At 55.3% G+C, this 17,369-nt stretch overlaps 6 protein-coding genes across 6 annotated transcripts; 2 read left to right on the top strand and 4 right to left on the bottom strand.

Annotated features, from left to right (window-relative positions):
- Positions 1-264: 264 nt before the first annotated feature.
- Positions 265-1,710, bottom strand: PTSG_02684 (uncharacterized protein; the record flags this gene model as incomplete). The annotated part of the gene is made up of 2 exons (XM_004996123.1): positions 265-1,468; positions 1,643-1,710. The coding sequence occupies 2 exons, from the start codon at positions 1,708-1,710 to the stop codon at positions 265-267; spliced, it is 1,272 nt and encodes a 423-aa protein (XP_004996180.1).
- A 130-nt stretch (positions 1,711-1,840) lies between these two features.
- PTSG_02683 (uncharacterized protein) lies at positions 1,841-4,018 on the top strand (the record flags this gene model as incomplete). Its single annotated transcript, XM_004996122.1, has 6 exons — positions 1,841-1,860; positions 1,980-2,720; positions 3,056-3,127; positions 3,341-3,397; positions 3,547-3,616; positions 3,752-4,018. The coding sequence occupies 6 exons, from the start codon at positions 1,841-1,843 to the stop codon at positions 4,016-4,018; spliced, it is 1,227 nt and encodes a 408-aa protein (XP_004996179.1).
- A 719-nt stretch (positions 4,019-4,737) lies between these two features.
- PTSG_02682 (uncharacterized protein) lies at positions 4,738-5,619 on the bottom strand (the record flags this gene model as incomplete). The annotated part of the gene is made up of 2 exons (XM_004996121.1): positions 4,738-5,317; positions 5,487-5,619. The coding sequence occupies 2 exons, from the start codon at positions 5,617-5,619 to the stop codon at positions 4,842-4,844; spliced, it is 609 nt and encodes a 202-aa protein (XP_004996178.1). The 3' UTR covers positions 4,738-4,841.
- A 1,138-nt stretch (positions 5,620-6,757) lies between these two features.
- Positions 6,758-12,746, bottom strand: PTSG_02681 (uncharacterized protein; the record flags this gene model as incomplete). The annotated part of the gene is made up of 8 exons (XM_004996120.1): positions 12,535-12,746; positions 12,059-12,420; positions 10,353-11,873; positions 9,592-10,234; positions 9,138-9,474; positions 8,382-8,763; positions 7,878-8,285; positions 6,758-7,736 (listed from the first exon to the last, which is right to left on the bottom strand). The coding sequence occupies exons 1-8, from the start codon at positions 12,682-12,684 to the stop codon at positions 6,758-6,760; spliced, it is 4,782 nt and encodes a 1,593-aa protein (XP_004996177.1). The 5' UTR covers positions 12,685-12,746.
- Positions 12,747-13,932: 1,186 nt separating this feature from the next.
- Positions 13,933-15,736, bottom strand: PTSG_02680 (uncharacterized protein; the record flags this gene model as incomplete). Its single annotated transcript, XM_004996119.1, has 5 exons — positions 13,933-14,708; positions 15,043-15,188; positions 15,361-15,418; positions 15,470-15,618; positions 15,666-15,736. The coding sequence occupies 5 exons, from the start codon at positions 15,734-15,736 to the stop codon at positions 13,933-13,935; spliced, it is 1,200 nt and encodes a 399-aa protein (XP_004996176.1).
- Positions 15,737-15,848: 112 nt separating this feature from the next.
- On the top strand, positions 15,849-17,152 carry PTSG_02679 (uncharacterized protein; the record flags this gene model as incomplete). The annotated part of the gene is made up of 2 exons (XM_004996118.1): positions 15,849-16,389; positions 16,470-17,152. Exons 1-2 carry the CDS (start codon positions 15,912-15,914, stop codon positions 17,150-17,152), a joined length of 1,161 nt encoding a protein of 386 aa, XP_004996175.1. The 5' UTR covers positions 15,849-15,911.
- Between the last annotated feature and the right edge of the window lie 217 nt (positions 17,153-17,369).

The raw sequence follows: 17,369 nt of genomic DNA, 5'->3' as shown, positions 1-17,369 counted from the left end.
GCCAAAGCATGCACTCATGTAACAACGCCGGCGCGCACTTCTACACACACGCACACGAACCTACACGCACACACACACGCACACACACATACAGCACTCGCGCAATCACGGCAGCTACAAGGTGTGGAGGCAGTGTGGTTCCCCGCTTGCTGCCCCTGTTGCTGTTGCTGTTGTTGTTGTGGCCGTGGTTGCGCCGCGATGGCAAGCATGAACGGCAGCATCGTCATCATCATCGTCGTCGTCGTCATCATCATTGTCACCAGCTCACAGATCATCATCATCATCATCATCATCATCATCATCATCATCATCATCATCATCATCATCATCATCATCATCATCATCATCATTGTCGTCGTCGTCATCATCATCATCATCATTGTCGTCGTCGTCATAATCATCATCAACAGCGTCATCATCGTTGCCACCACCAAGATCACCAGCATCGTCACCAGTGCAAAGATCATCGGCACCATCCTCAACAGCGTCATCATCACAGCCACCACCGTCGCCGGACATGGACTCGGGCTTGACGTACTCCTTGTTGCCGGCGTCTGTCAGGTAGAAGTGGCCACCGCGCGGACCTTCGCAGATGGCGCGCCCGTTGGCAGACCCAGATGATACATAACTGGCATCCGTCTCGACGTACGAGGAGTGCGCTGAACAGGAAGCAGCAAAGTCGTCCTGGACGTCGCCGTCATCAGCACCAACATCATCATCGTCGAGAACGCCATCACCACAGCCACCACCGTCGCCGGACATGGACTCACGCTTGATGTACACCTTGTTGCCGGCGTCTGTCAGGTAGAAGAGGCCACCGCGTGGACCTTTGCAGATGGCGCGCCCGTTGGCAGACCCGGATGACCTGTAGACCTTTCCCGTATCGACGGTGCAAGGCGCAGTGGATGTTGATGAGGTCTCCGTGCTTCGTGTATGAGTCGCCGTCGGCTCGGCCGTTTCTGTTTGGGGCGTGGCGCGGCCAGGGGAAGAAGGTGGGAAGGCAAGCTGACGGCGAGCCCTCGGTTCGCCAGACGTGGATTCTGGCGTGCTGCTTGGCTTGCGCAGCGGAACTGTTGCGCTTGGACTGGCGGCTTGTTTGTCAGCCATGTCTTGGTGGGTGGCCTTGTTCTTGTTGAAACGCATGTCCGGCGTGCCATCTTTGCAGAGCCCTGTTCTGCGGCGGCGTTCGCGCTCTTGCCGAGCGTATCGCTTGTCCAGGGCTCCCTTGTCGGTGAGGTTGAGTTTCAGGTCGTACTCGTCCTGCTTGGCGCGAAGCTCAGCGATGACTTTCATTGCATGGTCCATCACCGCTTGTGGCAGCTTGTCTTTCTGAGCAGCAGCCTGCTGAGACTTGAAGAAGTTCTCATACTGCTTGAGCTTGACAGTGTGACTGGCCGTCCATTGGAGATCCTTGAGCGTCTCCAGGTCGCGGGCAGCATCCGCGAAATCAGCCTCCTCTTTCCTCTCCCTGTGGCCTGTTCGTTGTGCCTTCTTTGTTCTTCTTGTCTCCTTCCCCACTGCTGCTGTTGGCAGGGTGACTTGAGGAGCGAGAACGCTGCATCACAACATCACACCGCTCACGCTGACTTTCCTTGTTCTCCCCTCCCATCCCTCGCGCATCTTGTGTTTGAGGCAATCGCACCTTGTGCGTGACGCCACCCACACAGTGTGCATGTTCCAGCCCACCGCACGCAATTGTTGCTCACGCATCCGCCCCCCCAGCCCGAATCGGTCTCCCGCTTGACTTTGCTTGATGAGTGCTCCCCAATGACTCCGCTAGTCACATCCCTTCCACACACGTGGTGATCAACAACAATGCGTCAACTCGTCATGCACACACATGCACATTTACGTCTGCAGGTTCGTTCACCCACATCACCGCAGCACACACCACACATCGCTGCACCCGACCACATGCGCGCCAACGCCTTTGTTTGTTTACATTTCGCTTCCACCGTCTCGCTTCTGTGTACTCGCAGGCCTGCACTCACCGCCTCACCACAAGCCGTCGAAGCATTGCCTTGCGGTGTTGCCACCAAGAAGTCAACAGTCAACACCGCCCAACGAACCGCACGAAGGCGCCACATGGCTGATCCTTTTCCTCTCGTCTTTGACCCCGATGTGCCTGATCACCTTGGCATCATCTGTCCTCGCAGTGCGTGCGATTTGGAGGCGCTGTTCCAGCAGGAGCATGTGAGCTTCACGTTCGTGGATGAGCAAGGCGATGGAACGACGACTCGTGTCACATGGGTTTGCGCAGCATCGGCGTTGAAGGCACACGACGTGCTGACAAGCCGCTGTGCTCATTGCGCCTTTGTCGCGTCCCCTCGGATCAACGCTTTGGTCGCACACCATCGAGACGCACCACATGCGCGCCTTCAACAGCACGTGCCAATTGCTGGGGTGTCTGTCACGCCTTGCGTGGATGCAACGCATGAACAACACGGTTGGTTGCAAGCAAAGGAGTTTGAGGCGCCTACAGCAAGCACACCAGCAGCTTCCTCTCAGCGGCGTGAGCCGTCACAACAGACGCAACAACAACCCCACGAGAAGACCCAAGGACAGCAGCACCGACGTGGTGGGCCTCGACTCCAGCAGGGTCTTGAAGTGCGCATTACCGCGTGTCCCATGGGTCTGCACGAGCTATGCACCATACTTGCGCATCACGATGGTGTAGTGGACATTGAGTGTCTCCCAGAAGCAGACGTCGTCGCTGTTCGGTAAGACGATGTTTTGTGTGTGTGTGTGTGTGTGTATGTGTGTGCGTGCGTGCGTGCGTGCGTGTGTGTGTGTGTGTGTGTGTGTGTGTGTGTGTGTGTGTGTGTGTGTGTGTGTGTGTGTGTGTGTGTGTGTGCTGTGTGTGATAATAGACGACCGTATGACCGTATCATGATGTGAGCGGGCGCATATGCATTCTCACAGGTGCGCTCACTTGTGATCTCGCGTATTGCAGGTTCAGGGGTCATGAGGATGTTGAACTTGTACTCGCGGACATTGATGGCTGTTGCTGTATCAGCTACACTTAGCGTACAGATCCTTTGCGACACTCGGCAAGGCCACCAGACTACCAGAAGCAGGATTTTGTTGGCGTGGCATGCGATGAACGCGGCACCAGACCCTTTTCCACGTGTGCATATGCATGTTGGAGGGCTCACGCAAGTGTCTTCGCTAGCGGCCGCGTCCTTGTCCATCTCGCGCCACTGTGCACCCTTTCCCCTCACCGTCGCATCATTCCATCATTGTCTATTGCCACACCCACAACAGATGAAGGGCGCACAAGGTCTTGGTGTGCTGTGGGATGCAGCATGTCACCCGTCATATCCACGCGTTTGTGGTTGAGTGCTGGCGGCGTGTCCGGCACAGCTTCTTTGACGAGCATGACCAACATCGTGTCACGGTACAAGGGGAAGTTCCGAACCTGCGCAGCTGCAAGCAAGCTGCCAATAGCCAACACCACCCTCACGCCACTGACGCGTCCATTGGTGGCTAACTGAGCAGCAGCGTTGACAACTCGATCGGCAGCGTTGACTTTTGCTCGCTCACCAGTGTCACGGGTTCCGTGGATCTCGCATTGACCACCACACCCACCTCATCCCACCTGCGCAACCTGACCAGCGTTGGCGGCAGCCTGAACATTGGCTTGAACTCACTCGACGCCTTCAACTCCAAGAGCCTCGCTCACATCGGCGGCTTCCTTTTGATTCCTTGACCATACCTCCACGACAAGCTGGGCAATGTAACCTTTCCCAAGCTCACACACGTGGGCGGCTACTTGGACCTCAGCAGCAACGACTTTGATTCCATCGACTTTGGCTCTGTCCTCGTCCGCATTGACGGCTACTTGGACTGCAGCACAAACAGCCTCCTCAACACCATCAACTTTGGAGCCCTCACCACCGTTTCTGGCTACCTTGATGTCACGGACACGGACCTCACCCAGCTCGACTGCAGGGGCCTCGGCTCGTGCATCAGGGCCGATTCCAGCGTGTCCACCATTCAGTGCCCACAACCGTGTTGAGTGTGTATTGTGTGTGTGTGTGTGTGTGTGTGTGTGTGTGTGTGTGTGTGTGTGTGTGTGTGTGTGCGTGTGTGTCTAAGTGCTCTCGTATTGCGCATGTCTTGCATGTTTCATTGATTCTTGCGCTGTTGTTCCGTTCCATCTTTTCGTGCGCTGTTCACAAGACCGCAGCAATAAACAGCAACAGCAACAGCTCGCATGGGCGTTGATCGATGGAGTGACCACCTCAATCCAGTTGGGGGTGAGGCGCAGCTTGCTTTTGCTCGTGCTCATCATGGAGGCCACCCGCAAGAAGACGAGAAGCAAAGATCATCTCCTTCTTCACCTTTGTCAGTGTTGTGCGAAGCTGTGAGTGCTCAGCACCAAACGCAAGGGATCTTCACGATGAGGGGCAAGCTCTGAAGTAGTAGTTTCAAAAGATGTCGTGGATTCCATCACACGATGAAGAGCAAGTGCACAACATGGTCGCAAACGCTGCAGGTTCACTGTATTGGTTTGAGCCACGGCAAAACGGAAGGAGTACACGCGGCAAGGGTGGTGAGCGTGCAAAAAGGAAGACAAGGTGAAGAGGAGGAGGGAAAGAATGACGTGGGACAGAAGCAAGAAGAAGGGTGACGTAACAGCAGCAGTGGGTGCGCACAAAGTGGCTCCAGGGAGGCTAGTAGGGAGGAGGGAAGGGAGACAGAACAAAGTGGTGGAAGAAACAGAAAGGCGCTGAAACACAGCCCACGAAGAAGATCTAAGCCGAGCAGGGAAGCAGACACACAAGTGGAGAAGAAGACAAGCACCCATGCACGATACACGCGTACCACATTTCGTCACATCAGCACACTGGGTCGATGACGAGCAGAGACACGGCGTTGGCGGGAGGAATGCAGTGGACAAGGCCATTCATAGCAAGCACGCCTCCTGATGCTGGTCGTTGATGTTGCCGTTTGACGCAAGCACGCCGCCAGCCCACTGTACTGTAATCGCTGTATGTGGAGCTGTGCCGATGGCAAGCATCGTCGTCGTCGAACGATCTGCTGGCTGGGACGTTGGAGATGAGGTCGTTGAATGCCTGTGAGGTTGCCTCCCGCACCAAGAGTGCCAGCGAATGTGCTTCGTGGGATGCAGCAGTAGTGGATGATGCCGTTTCCAGCTGGCGTGCCTCATCAGACAGCTGTGTTGGTGGTCCTTGGATCAATCGAGGATAGTGGATACAGTGTCGCAGTCGCTGATGAGGGCATTGTCCTTGTTTGTAACAAGAGGTGCTGAGCAGCATGTAGATGAGGCCGTTTCTCGCTGGAACTGTGGTCGCTGCGTCAAACAGGGGTGGATGGTAGGGATCGATGAGGGCACAGATACACGTCTCTGCGCACAGGTCAAGCTGTTGCTCTTGTTGTTGTTGTTGTGGGGGGGGTGGGCACGACACCACCCATGCCACGTTGCCATATCCCCTGTGGTTTGCTGAGGTGATGCACATCACTTGCCTCTTCAGGCGTGTCACACGATGGTGCGTTGTCTATGAGGCGTCCTCGCCATTGGCTGATGGGTGCTCCTGCAGCACTGTGCTCCATTCTCTGCTGCACTGGTGCAAGCACACCGTTCACGTCCACCATGCCCGTTGGACTGACTTGAGTCCATCAGTGGGATGGATGGCTGGTGTTGATGCGTTGATGTGGAAGGGAAGGTGCCGACCTTCTTGTGTCAATCACAACTTTGATCCTCCCCAACAACCGCCACGCTTTCTCTTGCACAACACATGATCCTGCCACCGCCGTGGTGCACCTGTCTGTGTCTGTGGCAAGAGCCATCAGTGCAGCAAACGAGCAAGAAGGTGAAGAAGAGCACGGATGGCGTCCACATGCGTCGCACAACAGAGCGAGCGCACGTTGGCTTGTTGTGGCAGTGGAGAGTGTGTGCGACAACACAATAACTGTTGTGGTGTATTGTGTATTGTTGTGTTGTTTTATCTTTTTGCTTTGTGCTGCAGGGCGGGAAAGTGCTTCCAAATCGGGTGGCAGGTGTTGCCAGAAACGCAAGGATTTTCCTTCTCTGTCAACATGGCAAGCAAAGAAGGAAGCAAACAGCGTGGTGCGTTTTGTCAATGTGAGCGCCACTCTTTTCGCCAACAAGAAGCAAAGGACAGCAAACGAGCAAGCACACGCACTTGGATGGTTTGTGGATGCGATCACAAAGAAGGCCTTCCACGCGTTCACGCAAGCTGGCCAGCCAGCAAGCAGCTCGTCGCTGTGGTGCAACAATAGAAGAGGGACAGCTGCTGCGCGTGTGTTATTGATCTGTTGCACAAGCAGTGGCAGCCACTCCACGATGCAGTGGGCAATGGAACCGCGCTCTTTGTGTCGCACACACAACAAGAAGATCGCAGATGTGCTGAGTGGTGCTGGCAGTTGCACCGACAGCAAGAGGCCCATGCGCGTCTAATCGTGCCCTCTTTTGGCTCTGTGTGACCGTTGCTTCTATGCATTCGAGGGACTGAGAAAGACCAGTGTATGGTGCTTCAGAAACGTTGTTGTAAGAAGATGAAAAGAGGCTACAGCTCTGCAACTGACCGAGGAAGTGAACGAAAAAAGCGAAGGAAACACCAAAGGCGGCGTGTGGAAGGGTGGGCAACGTGGAAGCGACAACGGACAATACAACAGGTGAAACAAATGCCAGTTGAGTGAGGCGTCACAGGCAGTGAGATGGAAGCAAGCGTGATGACATGACGAAGACACTCGCGCGGCATGAGAGCCATCACTTCCGAAGGAATGGGGCCTGGTCGAGGAAATCGGCCATGACGGCGGCGGCCTTAGCGGCGGCAATGGTTCGGAAGCGCCTGCGACGCTTCTCGTGCAGCTTGGGGTCTTGCTGGGCCGTTTGCTTTTGCCTCTTGAACTCTGCGAGATCCAAACCAAGCGCCTGGCAGAACACAGAGTCGTTGGTGTCCTGCCTCTCTTGCAAAGCTGCGTCACTGCCTTCACCAAGGGCTAGCACACTGGTGTCGCTCACCGCCTTCATCACCGGAAGCGCGGTAATGTCGTACGCTTTGGAGTCGTTTGCCATATGAATGGCCTTGAAGAACGGGAATGCCTCCATGTCCAAGCCTTCGTCCAGTTGAACAAGTCCCGCGCAGTCCTCACGCACCTGAGGGTATGTGTGAAGCACTGACTCTTTGTGTACGTTGGCACTCGAGGTTGGATGGAATGTGTTCGCCAGGTGGTCAGCCACCACACCCGACCCGGTCCAGGTGGACGTGACTTCATGGCGCTTGGCTCGCTTGAACACATATCGCTGCAAGTAGCCCTGAAAGTCTGGGTCGTAGGCGACGGGGTCCACGCTTTCAAGAGCGTCGTCCGCGGAGATGACCATGCGCCCGGCACGAGCGTCCTTGGCTTCGGTGGCGATGATGATGTCTCCGAGGCGATGACCGCCACAGACGCCAATCATGCCCATGTGCGACGGCTTGAGCGTGGTGATGACCTGGCCTGCATGGATGCCGCACTCAACTGGACCTTGCAGCTTTGCAGTGAACCGCGACACAGTGATGGGAATCGATTTCCCGCGCTTCCTCATGATGAAATCGTAGCGATTGAATGGCAGACGCTCCTCGCCGCGGTAACCACTCTCAAAGTTATGGCCAATTGAAGACGGGTGCCGGCGAACGTCCGCCAAACGAGCAAGTGCGCGGTTCATGGCTTCAAACTCGTATGGCTTGGCACAAACGATCACAACCCTGTTATGTTGACAAGGAACGAAGCGCGTACAAGTGGTGGCCGTGAGGGTGGGTAAAAGCAGTCGTGTTGCGAATGGATGAACAAGGAACAGCGCAAAAGTCAAGTAATTTTGAGTCTAACAGCAATGGAGAGCGGCTTACGGTGGAGCTGTTTCAGCAGGCACTTGGAAGGGACAGAATTGTGTTAGCAGCGCAGTTGCCAGTTCGTCTCGATCGCCAGGTTTCTTGTCTGCAGCAACTTGCCACAGCTGAATCAGCTTCTCCAGCAAGTGATCTCGGGGCAGGGCGCGTTCCACAGCTGCCAAAAGTGGATCCATGTCGCCATCACCGCTGAGGATTGGATATCGTCCAATTCGTGTTGTTTTCAGCTTGTGCACCAGCTCCGCTGGTTTCAAGGTGCTGTCCAGTCTGCATTCATTGGCAAGCTTCGCCCTGTCTTGTGATTCGAGGTTGACAATTTCGTTCTCGATAAACTCCAACAACTGCTGTGGTGGAGCGGTGTGCAGAGGACTGGTCTGGCTGGTGTCTTCCTCGGCTTGTTCCACAACTCTGAAACAGCAACATTACGCACAGCACGATGAGTGTGGCACAAGGACCGGAACACCACAATGCATGACAGCAGCATTTGAATCGAAAGTGACTTACTGTCTTTGGGGCTGTGGTGGAACCTCCGCCGATGCTGCCTGAGGAGGTTGGTGTGCTGCGGGTTGCCGTGGCTCAAGGCGTGGGGGATTGACAACGACTTCAGGTTCAGCACGGGGTTGTGGTCGAAGGCCAGACACCTCCTGCCACCGAATCAAAAGAAGACAAAGCCGGGGCTCAGCGCCTTCCACACCCAACGAATCCTGAGCAATCTCCAGAAGAGTTTGCATGGTGCTTTTGGGACTGAGGTACGGATATGACTCATTCTCGGGCACATGGGACTCAAGCTTGTAGATAAGATCTGGTCCAGAAAGATTTCTGCCCCTGAAACCACAAGCCGATGCCAGCTTGACAATGTCACCAGGTGATAGGTCCCACAGTTCGCCTTTGATTTTGGCAAACGCAGAGTTAATCTCCCGTCTTGTCGGCATGTTGGATGTTGGGTCAGTGACAGTGAACAACATACATGCAGAAAATGAAGTGCTTCTGCTTGTGAAGTGCATCCTCACACGAAACCTCGCACAAAATTCCTCAAGGTTCTTTCAAGAACACCACCTCCTTTCCCCTTTCGTCGAAGGAAATTATTGCCTTTATTGGAAACAGTTTACTCCTTTGCACGAAATGCTTCTGTGAGTGACATGACCACTGCCATTTATGAAACGAGAAACACAAGCTGTATTGCTCAAACAAGGCCGATCCAGTGCAGAAGCCATGCACACAAGTCACTGACACTGACACTGAGTGATGCGAAGAACGCACCGTAACCAAAGACAAAGAACAGCGCAAGAAGCAGGAAGCAGGACAGCAATGGAACTCTCGGAACAAAACCAGGCAAGCCATGAGCAGACTGGTCCTCGGCCGAAGATGAGCCTGCTTGTCCATCCAGTTGTGCCAGGATCTGTTGCCGTTGACGAATCCGTGTGCACACTTCCTTGTCTGGACCCAGGCTACGTTCAGCGCACTCCAGCAAACATTTAAGGCGGCTGTCCGCATGGAAGAAAGGCAGGCCAAGCGGGTCATCTTCAGGTACTGTGTCTGTGAGGCCACGAATGAGGTCCTGAATCGTCATGTCCACGGGTGCATCAATGTCGCACTCCTGAGCCAGAAATACGCGATCCTTCCGTGACAAGCCCCATAGCAGTCGGTAAGTTTGGTTGAACAATTGTTTTGCCTTTTGTCGCAGTTGCTTTGCACTTTCTGGTCGTGTGTGTACAGATTGTCCGTGCTCCTGTACAGAGTCCATGATAATGAGAAGGTATCGTTCGATGTTGGTGGCGAAGTCGTCATGTTGTGACTGAAGCACCGGTACAGCGGCAGCCTCGGCCCTCCCCATCAACTCTGTAACGACCACGTGCGGTGTCGGCAGGTTCGATGGCAGCTGAACGCCCACATTCCATTCCGAAGTAAGCGTGGTCATTGTTGGGTCATGAGAAGTGTCCGGCAACTGCGCTGCGGCCCGCTGCATCACAACCACGATTTCATGTGAGGCTGGCACGGCGGCATCATCGCTCCGGTGAGATGGGGCTGCCACGATAATTGGAATGACGGTTCGCAGGCGTAGCTTCTGCGCAGCTGCGCTGTCGTCGCCGCGGACGAGATCCTTCATACTAAGAATAGCTGTCCACTCGAGCAGGAGCTCACTCGGTTTGCCGTCATGACAGTCCTTCACAATCTGTTCGATCGATGAGACAGATATGACGGGACAAACGACGGTGCTTTGGGCCAACGCGTTCAGGGTCGTGCGTCGCAGCAATGGCGTCGGAAGTATGTCGCACGCATCTGCGCGCACTTTGAGCCGATTCTGTGCGCCTTGCAAGTTGGCGATTGCTGACAAGAGAGCGAAGACCTCTTCGAGCCTGAAGGAGTGTTCAAGCATTGAGGAAGGGTAAGTCTGAACGAGGAAGCGGACGCATCATTTGCGTCAAGGTGCTGCAAAACATTTGCAGTGTCAGCACAACAAACCGCAGAGCGTACCTGTAGCTGATGAAGACGTCGTACTTGTCCTGCAGGCCGAGAACGGGCAGGAGAGGGTCATACTTGGTGATCAGGTCATCGGGTGACAGGAGCTGTTCGTGCACCCACATGTCCTGCTTGCTCTTGTGGTGGTGCAGCACATCCTCGAAGAACAGCAGCGTCTTGGCGTCGAATGGCACCAACAGGCTGCTCTTTAGCTCCGGGTAGCGCTCTCTGGCGGCCTCGCTGATCATGGTGTGCAGCATGTGCAGCATGGCGCGCGGCTGTGCACTCGTGATCTTCATCTTGATGCCGCCAACAGCCGGCACTAGCTGCAGCTCCAGCTTGGTCGACTCCATGAAGCAGATGGCATGGGTGCGACTCAGCTTGGGCGCCTGCGATGCACCGTGCTGTGCATGCGCCATCACATGGGCCAGTACAACGGTGAACAAAGCCTCTGGCAGGAATGACGCTTGCTGCGCATCTTCAACTCGCACGCTCGCACTTCGCTTGAATGGTTTCAGGCTGAAGGCGATAAACGCCGTCTTCTCCTCATAACCAACATATGGGTTGACCTGCTGTGCTGCCGTCGTGCTCAGTGACACGGACGCCACCGTGCTGGTGTTGTGGCGAATCGTCATTGGCAGAACGGCAGGAACCAGGTACTGTTGGTGGTGTTGATGTTGCTGTTGATGACTGGGTAGTTGCACCGTTGGTGTTGTGTACTCCATGCACAGGCCGTAATGTTTCATGAGGCAAATGAAAGGCTCAATCATGTCACCTCCCAACTCCTTCCATAGAACATCAAGCAGGCGACGGTGCAGGATGCCGCGGTCAACGAGGTCGTCCCACACCTGCGCGCCAACGGCCCTCGCCTCGCCATCCCGCACATCGCGGTGCAGGTCGAAGTTGCGGATGACGCGCGTCATTGTGTCCACCGCCCACTGTGGACTCAGGATCACATAGTCTTCCATGCCTGGCACGTGGTCGTAGTACAGCACCATGGAGTACAGGTGCAGGAACTGGAGGCAGGCTCTCGTCTCCTCGCATGTGGGCAGCCCACATGTGCGTGCAATCTGCACCACCTCATCAAACGTGAGCAGCGGCCGCTTCTCGTCGCGGGCAATGGCGTTGAGCTTGTCGTAGAGGTGGAGGTACGGCACAGCCACCTCCTGGCTCACGTACTCCTGCGCCAGTGCTGTGGAGGAGATGGTCTGGCGCAGGTCCTGGATCATGGGGTCACGGATGGACTTGGTGTTGTCAACGGGCCAGAACCACAGCCCGTGCTTGTCATTGTGGATGACGCCAGGGAAAGCGGGATTGTGGCGCAGGCGACTGTAAATGTCACGTGAGATGCCCTCGTGCTGCTTCCGCTCGTTGATCTTGTCAGCGAAGGTGCCGACGATGAGGATGGGTGCGCCCTTCGCGTGAAGGTGGAGGGAAGACAACCAGTGCTCCATAAACTCCCACGCCTCTGCTCGCTTGCTCTCGTCTTGGTGCAGCAGGTCCTCCATGGAAAACACCAGCAGGTACACCGCGTACCTGTTGTGGGAGTGGTGTGGAGTGAGGAGGGTGTGGGGTGAAGGCAATTGCGGTGGTGCGGGGGAGCGGTGGTCAGTACACACACACACACACACACACACACACACACACACACACACACACACACACACACACACACACACACACACACACAGCACACGCACATGCAAATACATCCCACTCACTTGGTGAAGAAGAACGGGTAGAAGATGTGGAAGGTGGACTGGCCTCCCAGGTCAAACACTTTGAAGGTGACCCCAGGCTTGCTTGCCTCGATGGGCAGATAAATGTTCATGCCCTTGATTGCCTTCTCAATCTCCTCGGTGGAGGCAGTGGGGCAACACCTGCTGGCTTGTGTCGTAGATGTGTGATGAGACCGCTCATGCTTGAGCGACAAGGAGAAGGAGGGGCGGGGCTTGTCGTCTTGCATGCCATGGCCTTCTGCAGGTTGCACCTGTTCCTTGAGCTGTTGCTGCTGGTCAATCGTCCTCTGCAGGGCCGTGTACGACAGCGTGCGCACGAATTCACTGATGTCGTGCGTCAGGGGCTGTTGTGACATGGTGGAATCCAGGTGCACATGTGAGCTTGGAAAAGATACTTGCCCTCCAGTAAGTGACAAGCTGCGATCACAATAGACACACACACACACGCACGCACACACCTGCCAGTTGCAGATGTCCATGGATGTCACGACGACAGAACGATCCAGCTTGTCGGTGCCAATGACGCGAGCTTTGTCCTCCCTGAAGTCGTCACCCATTAGGGAGTGGAGAGTGGTCGTCTTGCCGGAATGTCCCCCACCCACAAGCATGAAGCCTGTGCGCGCAGCCTGTAGGGGTTGGCGAAGCTCGACCAGCTCACGCGTTGTTGTTGTCAGCTGACACACAGTTGCAAACCAGTGAGGAAGAGGTATTCACGGAGGATGCCTTAGCAATTGTCAAACACACAACATTGAGACACAAGGACGGATGGACCGTACACACTCACTCACACACATACGCGCCAACGCACACTCGCACAGCAGACACACACACACACAAACACGCACACACACACACATACACACACACCGCACACACCTTCTGTTTGGTGAGATCGGGGCGAGGTGCATGCAATCGCGTGTCCTCACATGAATACACTTGACCATGCAAGAAAGCAGTGTCATGAGACAATGATCAATCAAGCAGACAACAGTCCTACGGTCCATATCAACAATGTTGCAATGTGAACATGTGCTGTGCCCATGCATCAGCACCTGCGTTCACACAAGCCGATGAAGTTTTCAACAAGTCTCACCTTGGCATGTCTGAGCGCAGCGCTCAACCACAACAGAGTCATCGCCTTCAACCACAATGGACTCTCTGTCTGGCACAGACCATGTCTCTCCATGGCCCCTTCTCTCAAAAAGTGTTTGGGTTGGTGTGTCGTCATGAACGTCGTCAGATCGGTGTCTCCAAGCGCTGTCGCTCCACGGAGTAAGGTTTTGTCGCAGTTGATTGGTGTCGAGACCAAAGGAGGATGCCGCCTCACTCATAGTGCTGTCTCTGCTGACTGAGCTGCGCTTCGGCTGTGAATGGACCTGGGGGCGCGGAAGGGCGTGCTTTTGTTTGTATTTGATCTGGCGGCCTGCTGCGTGTTTGATGTTTGGTGTGTCTGCGTGTGACATGGACGAAAGTTGCACCAGTGACTCCGCATAGCAATAAATGGTGAGATCACCCCGAAAAGGTTCATGGACATACATAATTTGTGCTGTCCGAAAGTAGGCCTTGATTGTGATGTGACATGACATGTCGTGAAAAGTTCATGACGATGACACAGACGTGACGAAAGGACGAAGTGAGCGCGCGAGCACACACACACACACACACACACACACACACACACACACACACACACACACACACACACACACACACACACACACACACACACATACACAGCGTGCCTTGTTACGAAGGCGTGGTGATGGTGATGTTCAGGTGGGCTGGATGGTGAAAGATGATAAAACCGTCCGATCCTTTGCGGCCGCGATACGAGCATCCGCTGCCACTATCGCCACCTATTCCAACAACAGCCTCGAGATGCGTGACCAGGCGGAGTCCACTTGAAACACGCCGGCTGCGTAGCCGCCGTTTCCACCATTATGGCTGGTGTAGTCCATGTAGCTGCTGCCACCGCCACCATCGCCGCCGCGTCCAACCATGCGAATTGGTCCTTCGTCGCCATAGCCATGGCCAACACCGAACGCGGCTGTGTACTTGCCGGCGTCTCCACCGGTTGCGGATAGCCATGTCGTGGCTGCCGAGGGCTGCACCAATGAGGTGGATGCGCCGGCTTGGTTGTAGGTGGAACAGCCCGCCGAAGCACCCGCCCCGCCTCCACCACCGACTTCGATGTAGAGAGACACGTTGCGTGGGAGGTTGGTGCCTTGCGTGAAAGACAGAGAAACATTGAACGTGCCAGGTGTTGTCATGGCCGTCTTTGCCGTGAAGGCAATGCATGGCTCTGGCTGCTGCTGCTGCTGCTGCTGTTCTTCCACAGTCATCAACCGAGCCTCCAGCTGGCTGTTTTGGTTTCTCAACCCAGCGTTGTCGTTCTGCAGCGTGGACACGCTCTGTTGAAGTGTTCCCAGTGCCTGCAGCAGGTCCTTCAGCGACACCTGCCCCTCACTGTCCTCAAACACCATGTGACCAGCCTCGTCAATGTAGATGGATGCATTGTTTGGGTCTTCTGAGTGCTCTTGCGCGCCGGTGTTGAAGAGGAAGGTGACGAGTAGCAACACCAACAGCACCAAGCAGAAGGCTGGCGATGCTGGCATGATCTGCTGGAGAGGGGCTGGAGGGGGAGGTGGTGTTAAGCGTCGATGATAGGTTGACTGGTCTTGGTTGGGGGGGGGGTTGGTGGGGATTGTGGTTTGGGGGAAGGAAGATTGGCGCTATCGTCAACTGGCACTGCAAGAAGAAGCGAGGAGAAGAGAACTGCACTCACGTCAGACAACAACAACAACGCACAACAACAACATGCAAATAAGAACGCAATGAGATGATGACATGAATAATTCTTCACGAGTGTTTTGTGCGTTTTGACCGCGTGTAGCGGCGTTAGTTCTCTTTTTTCGCGACGTTAAGCCTGGACGCTGGATGATGAAGAGTGCGGCGACTATCCGCACTATCACTGGCACGTGGGGTGGCCCACGAGGAGGAGTACAGGCTGTACAGGGGTGCGGTGAGGTGCACTCGGCCGTGGCGTGTGGCGCTTCCACAGCGACAAGGGACAGCGACGGTGGCACCCTGTTGCTGCTGCTGCACTGTAGCACTGGCATAGCAAACAAAAACATGCCAAGTTCAAGTCAGCAAGTCTTGCCTGAGCTCTTGGGCTGGGGGGTCTGTCTGTCACGCCTTGCGTGGATGCAACGCAGGGGCAACAAGATTGGCTACAAGCAAAGCAGTTCGAGGCACCGACAGCAAGCACCAGCAGACTAGCAGACTAGCAGATGCCTCTCAGCGCCGGGTCACGGTTCAAGGAGAGTTTCAGAACCTGCGCAGCTGCAAGCAACTAAGCAAGCTGCCAATCTCAGCAACCAACACCAACCTCACGCCCCTGCCGTCCATTGGTGGCTCCTTGAGCAGCAGCGTTGACCTTCTCGTTGGCTCGCTCGCCAGGCCGTGTTTCGGGCGTTGTGGAACGCCCCTCCTCCACCTTGCCAACTTCATTGACGCCATCTTTTGCGATGAACGAATTGACGCTTGTTTTGTGCGCGGAGGGCTTCGTGCTCTCCTGCTCTCACATCACAACACATCTCCGTGCTTCGATTTGACGGCAAACTTGGTCCGGATGCCAGTTGTGCGGATTGGAAGTGGCATGAGGAGCGAGCTCTCTCAGCTCTCTCAGCTCTATGTCATGCAGCGTCTGCGTGCTCTGCGTGCTCTTGTGTGGAGCACCCACAACATCCGGACAACAGAGTGAAGATCCAGGTGAGCACATCGCCAATCGTCCGTTTTCACCAAAACACCACCCATCACTCTCCCACCATCAGTCATGATACGAGGTCTGCTGGCGGTCTTTGTGGTGGGAGCGCTGTGTCGCGTGTGCCCAGGGAACGTGGTGCTGGAGGAGGACGGCACGGGAGCGTTTCACATCAACACGAGCGATCCTGACCAGCAGCCAGTGTTTGTGAACGGAATGGATGTGCAACAGATGTACACCAGGCTGCAGGAGCAACAGAAGCTCATTGAAGTTCAGCAGGACATGCTTGGAGCCCAAAACATGGCGATTCAAACACTGGGCAACACCTTAAACGTCTTCCGTTCCGCGTCCTGCCCAGCGTCTGCAAGGAGCACCATTTCCGCTGGTTCTGGAGACTACAAATGGAATGGGGGCGTCTTGGCCCCGAATGGCCTCATTTACGCCATCCCTGCCGCTGTCACGGCGATCCTCATCATCGACCCAAACTCCAACACTGCTGACAGAACCTCAATTACTGGCCTTTCATCCCTCCGGCGGGGATGTCAAAGTGGTACGGAGGGGCGCTTGCCCACACTGGCCTCATTTACTTCTTGCCCCGGCATGAGCGCTCTGTGCTCATTATTGATCCAGCGACCAACACCGCCGACGTGACAACAATCCCAGACGTCGGTGTCGGCGGGTCCTACAATTCTGCACTGCGCTTGGACGACAACCTCATCTACGGCATTCCGAGAAGTGGTCCTGCTGTGCTGATCATTGATCCAAACACCAACACTGTTGACACAACGAGCATCGCTGGAATAAGTGGTGGCACGTGGGAAGGCGCTGCTCAGGCTGGCAACGGGCTCATCTTTTCTGTTCCCTACAGCTCAAAGTCTGTGCTCATCATTGACCCGAAGCTACGAACTGCAGACACAACCACCATCACAGGCATTTCTGGTGGGCGCAAGTGGCATGGTGCCGCCTTGGGCGGCAATGGGTTCATCTATGGCATTCCTTACGACTCGCGCTCTGTTCTCATCATCAACCCCAACACAAAGACGATTGACACAACCACCATCAGCGGCATTTCGGGTTACCAGAAATGGCATGGAGCCGTGACAGCGAAGAACGGGTTTGTTGTTGGCATCTCTCGCGACTATTACAAGGCGCTGATCATCGATCCCATCACCAACCGAGCCACACAGCAAAGCATCAGCGGAATCCCCGGTGGGGACGCGAGATGGTACGGAGGTGTGCTTGCAGACAACGGTCTGATTTACGGCATCCCATACCGCGTTGGCACGTGCCTCGTGGTGGATCCAGGATGCTAAAACTGACGAAGAGGGGCGAGTGTGTGTGTGTGTATGTGTGTGTGTGTGTGTGTGTGTGTGTGTGTGTGTGTGTGTGTGTGTGTGTGTGTGTGTGTGTGTGTGTGTGTGTGTGTGTGTGTGTGTGTGTGTGTGTGTGCAATCAGTTGTGTTTCCTTTTCATGAACCTGTTTGAACTCTCATGGTGTGTTGCTGTTGCTTGGGCTGTGACCGTGTGTTG

This window comes from Salpingoeca rosetta (genome assembly GCF_000188695.1).
Source record: "Salpingoeca rosetta unplaced genomic scaffold supercont1.6, whole genome shotgun sequence".
Taxonomy (NCBI): Eukaryota; class Choanoflagellata; order Craspedida; family Salpingoecidae; genus Salpingoeca; species Salpingoeca rosetta.
Note: the sequence above shows the minus strand (reverse complement) of the source record. Positions and strands in the feature narration are given on the sequence as shown.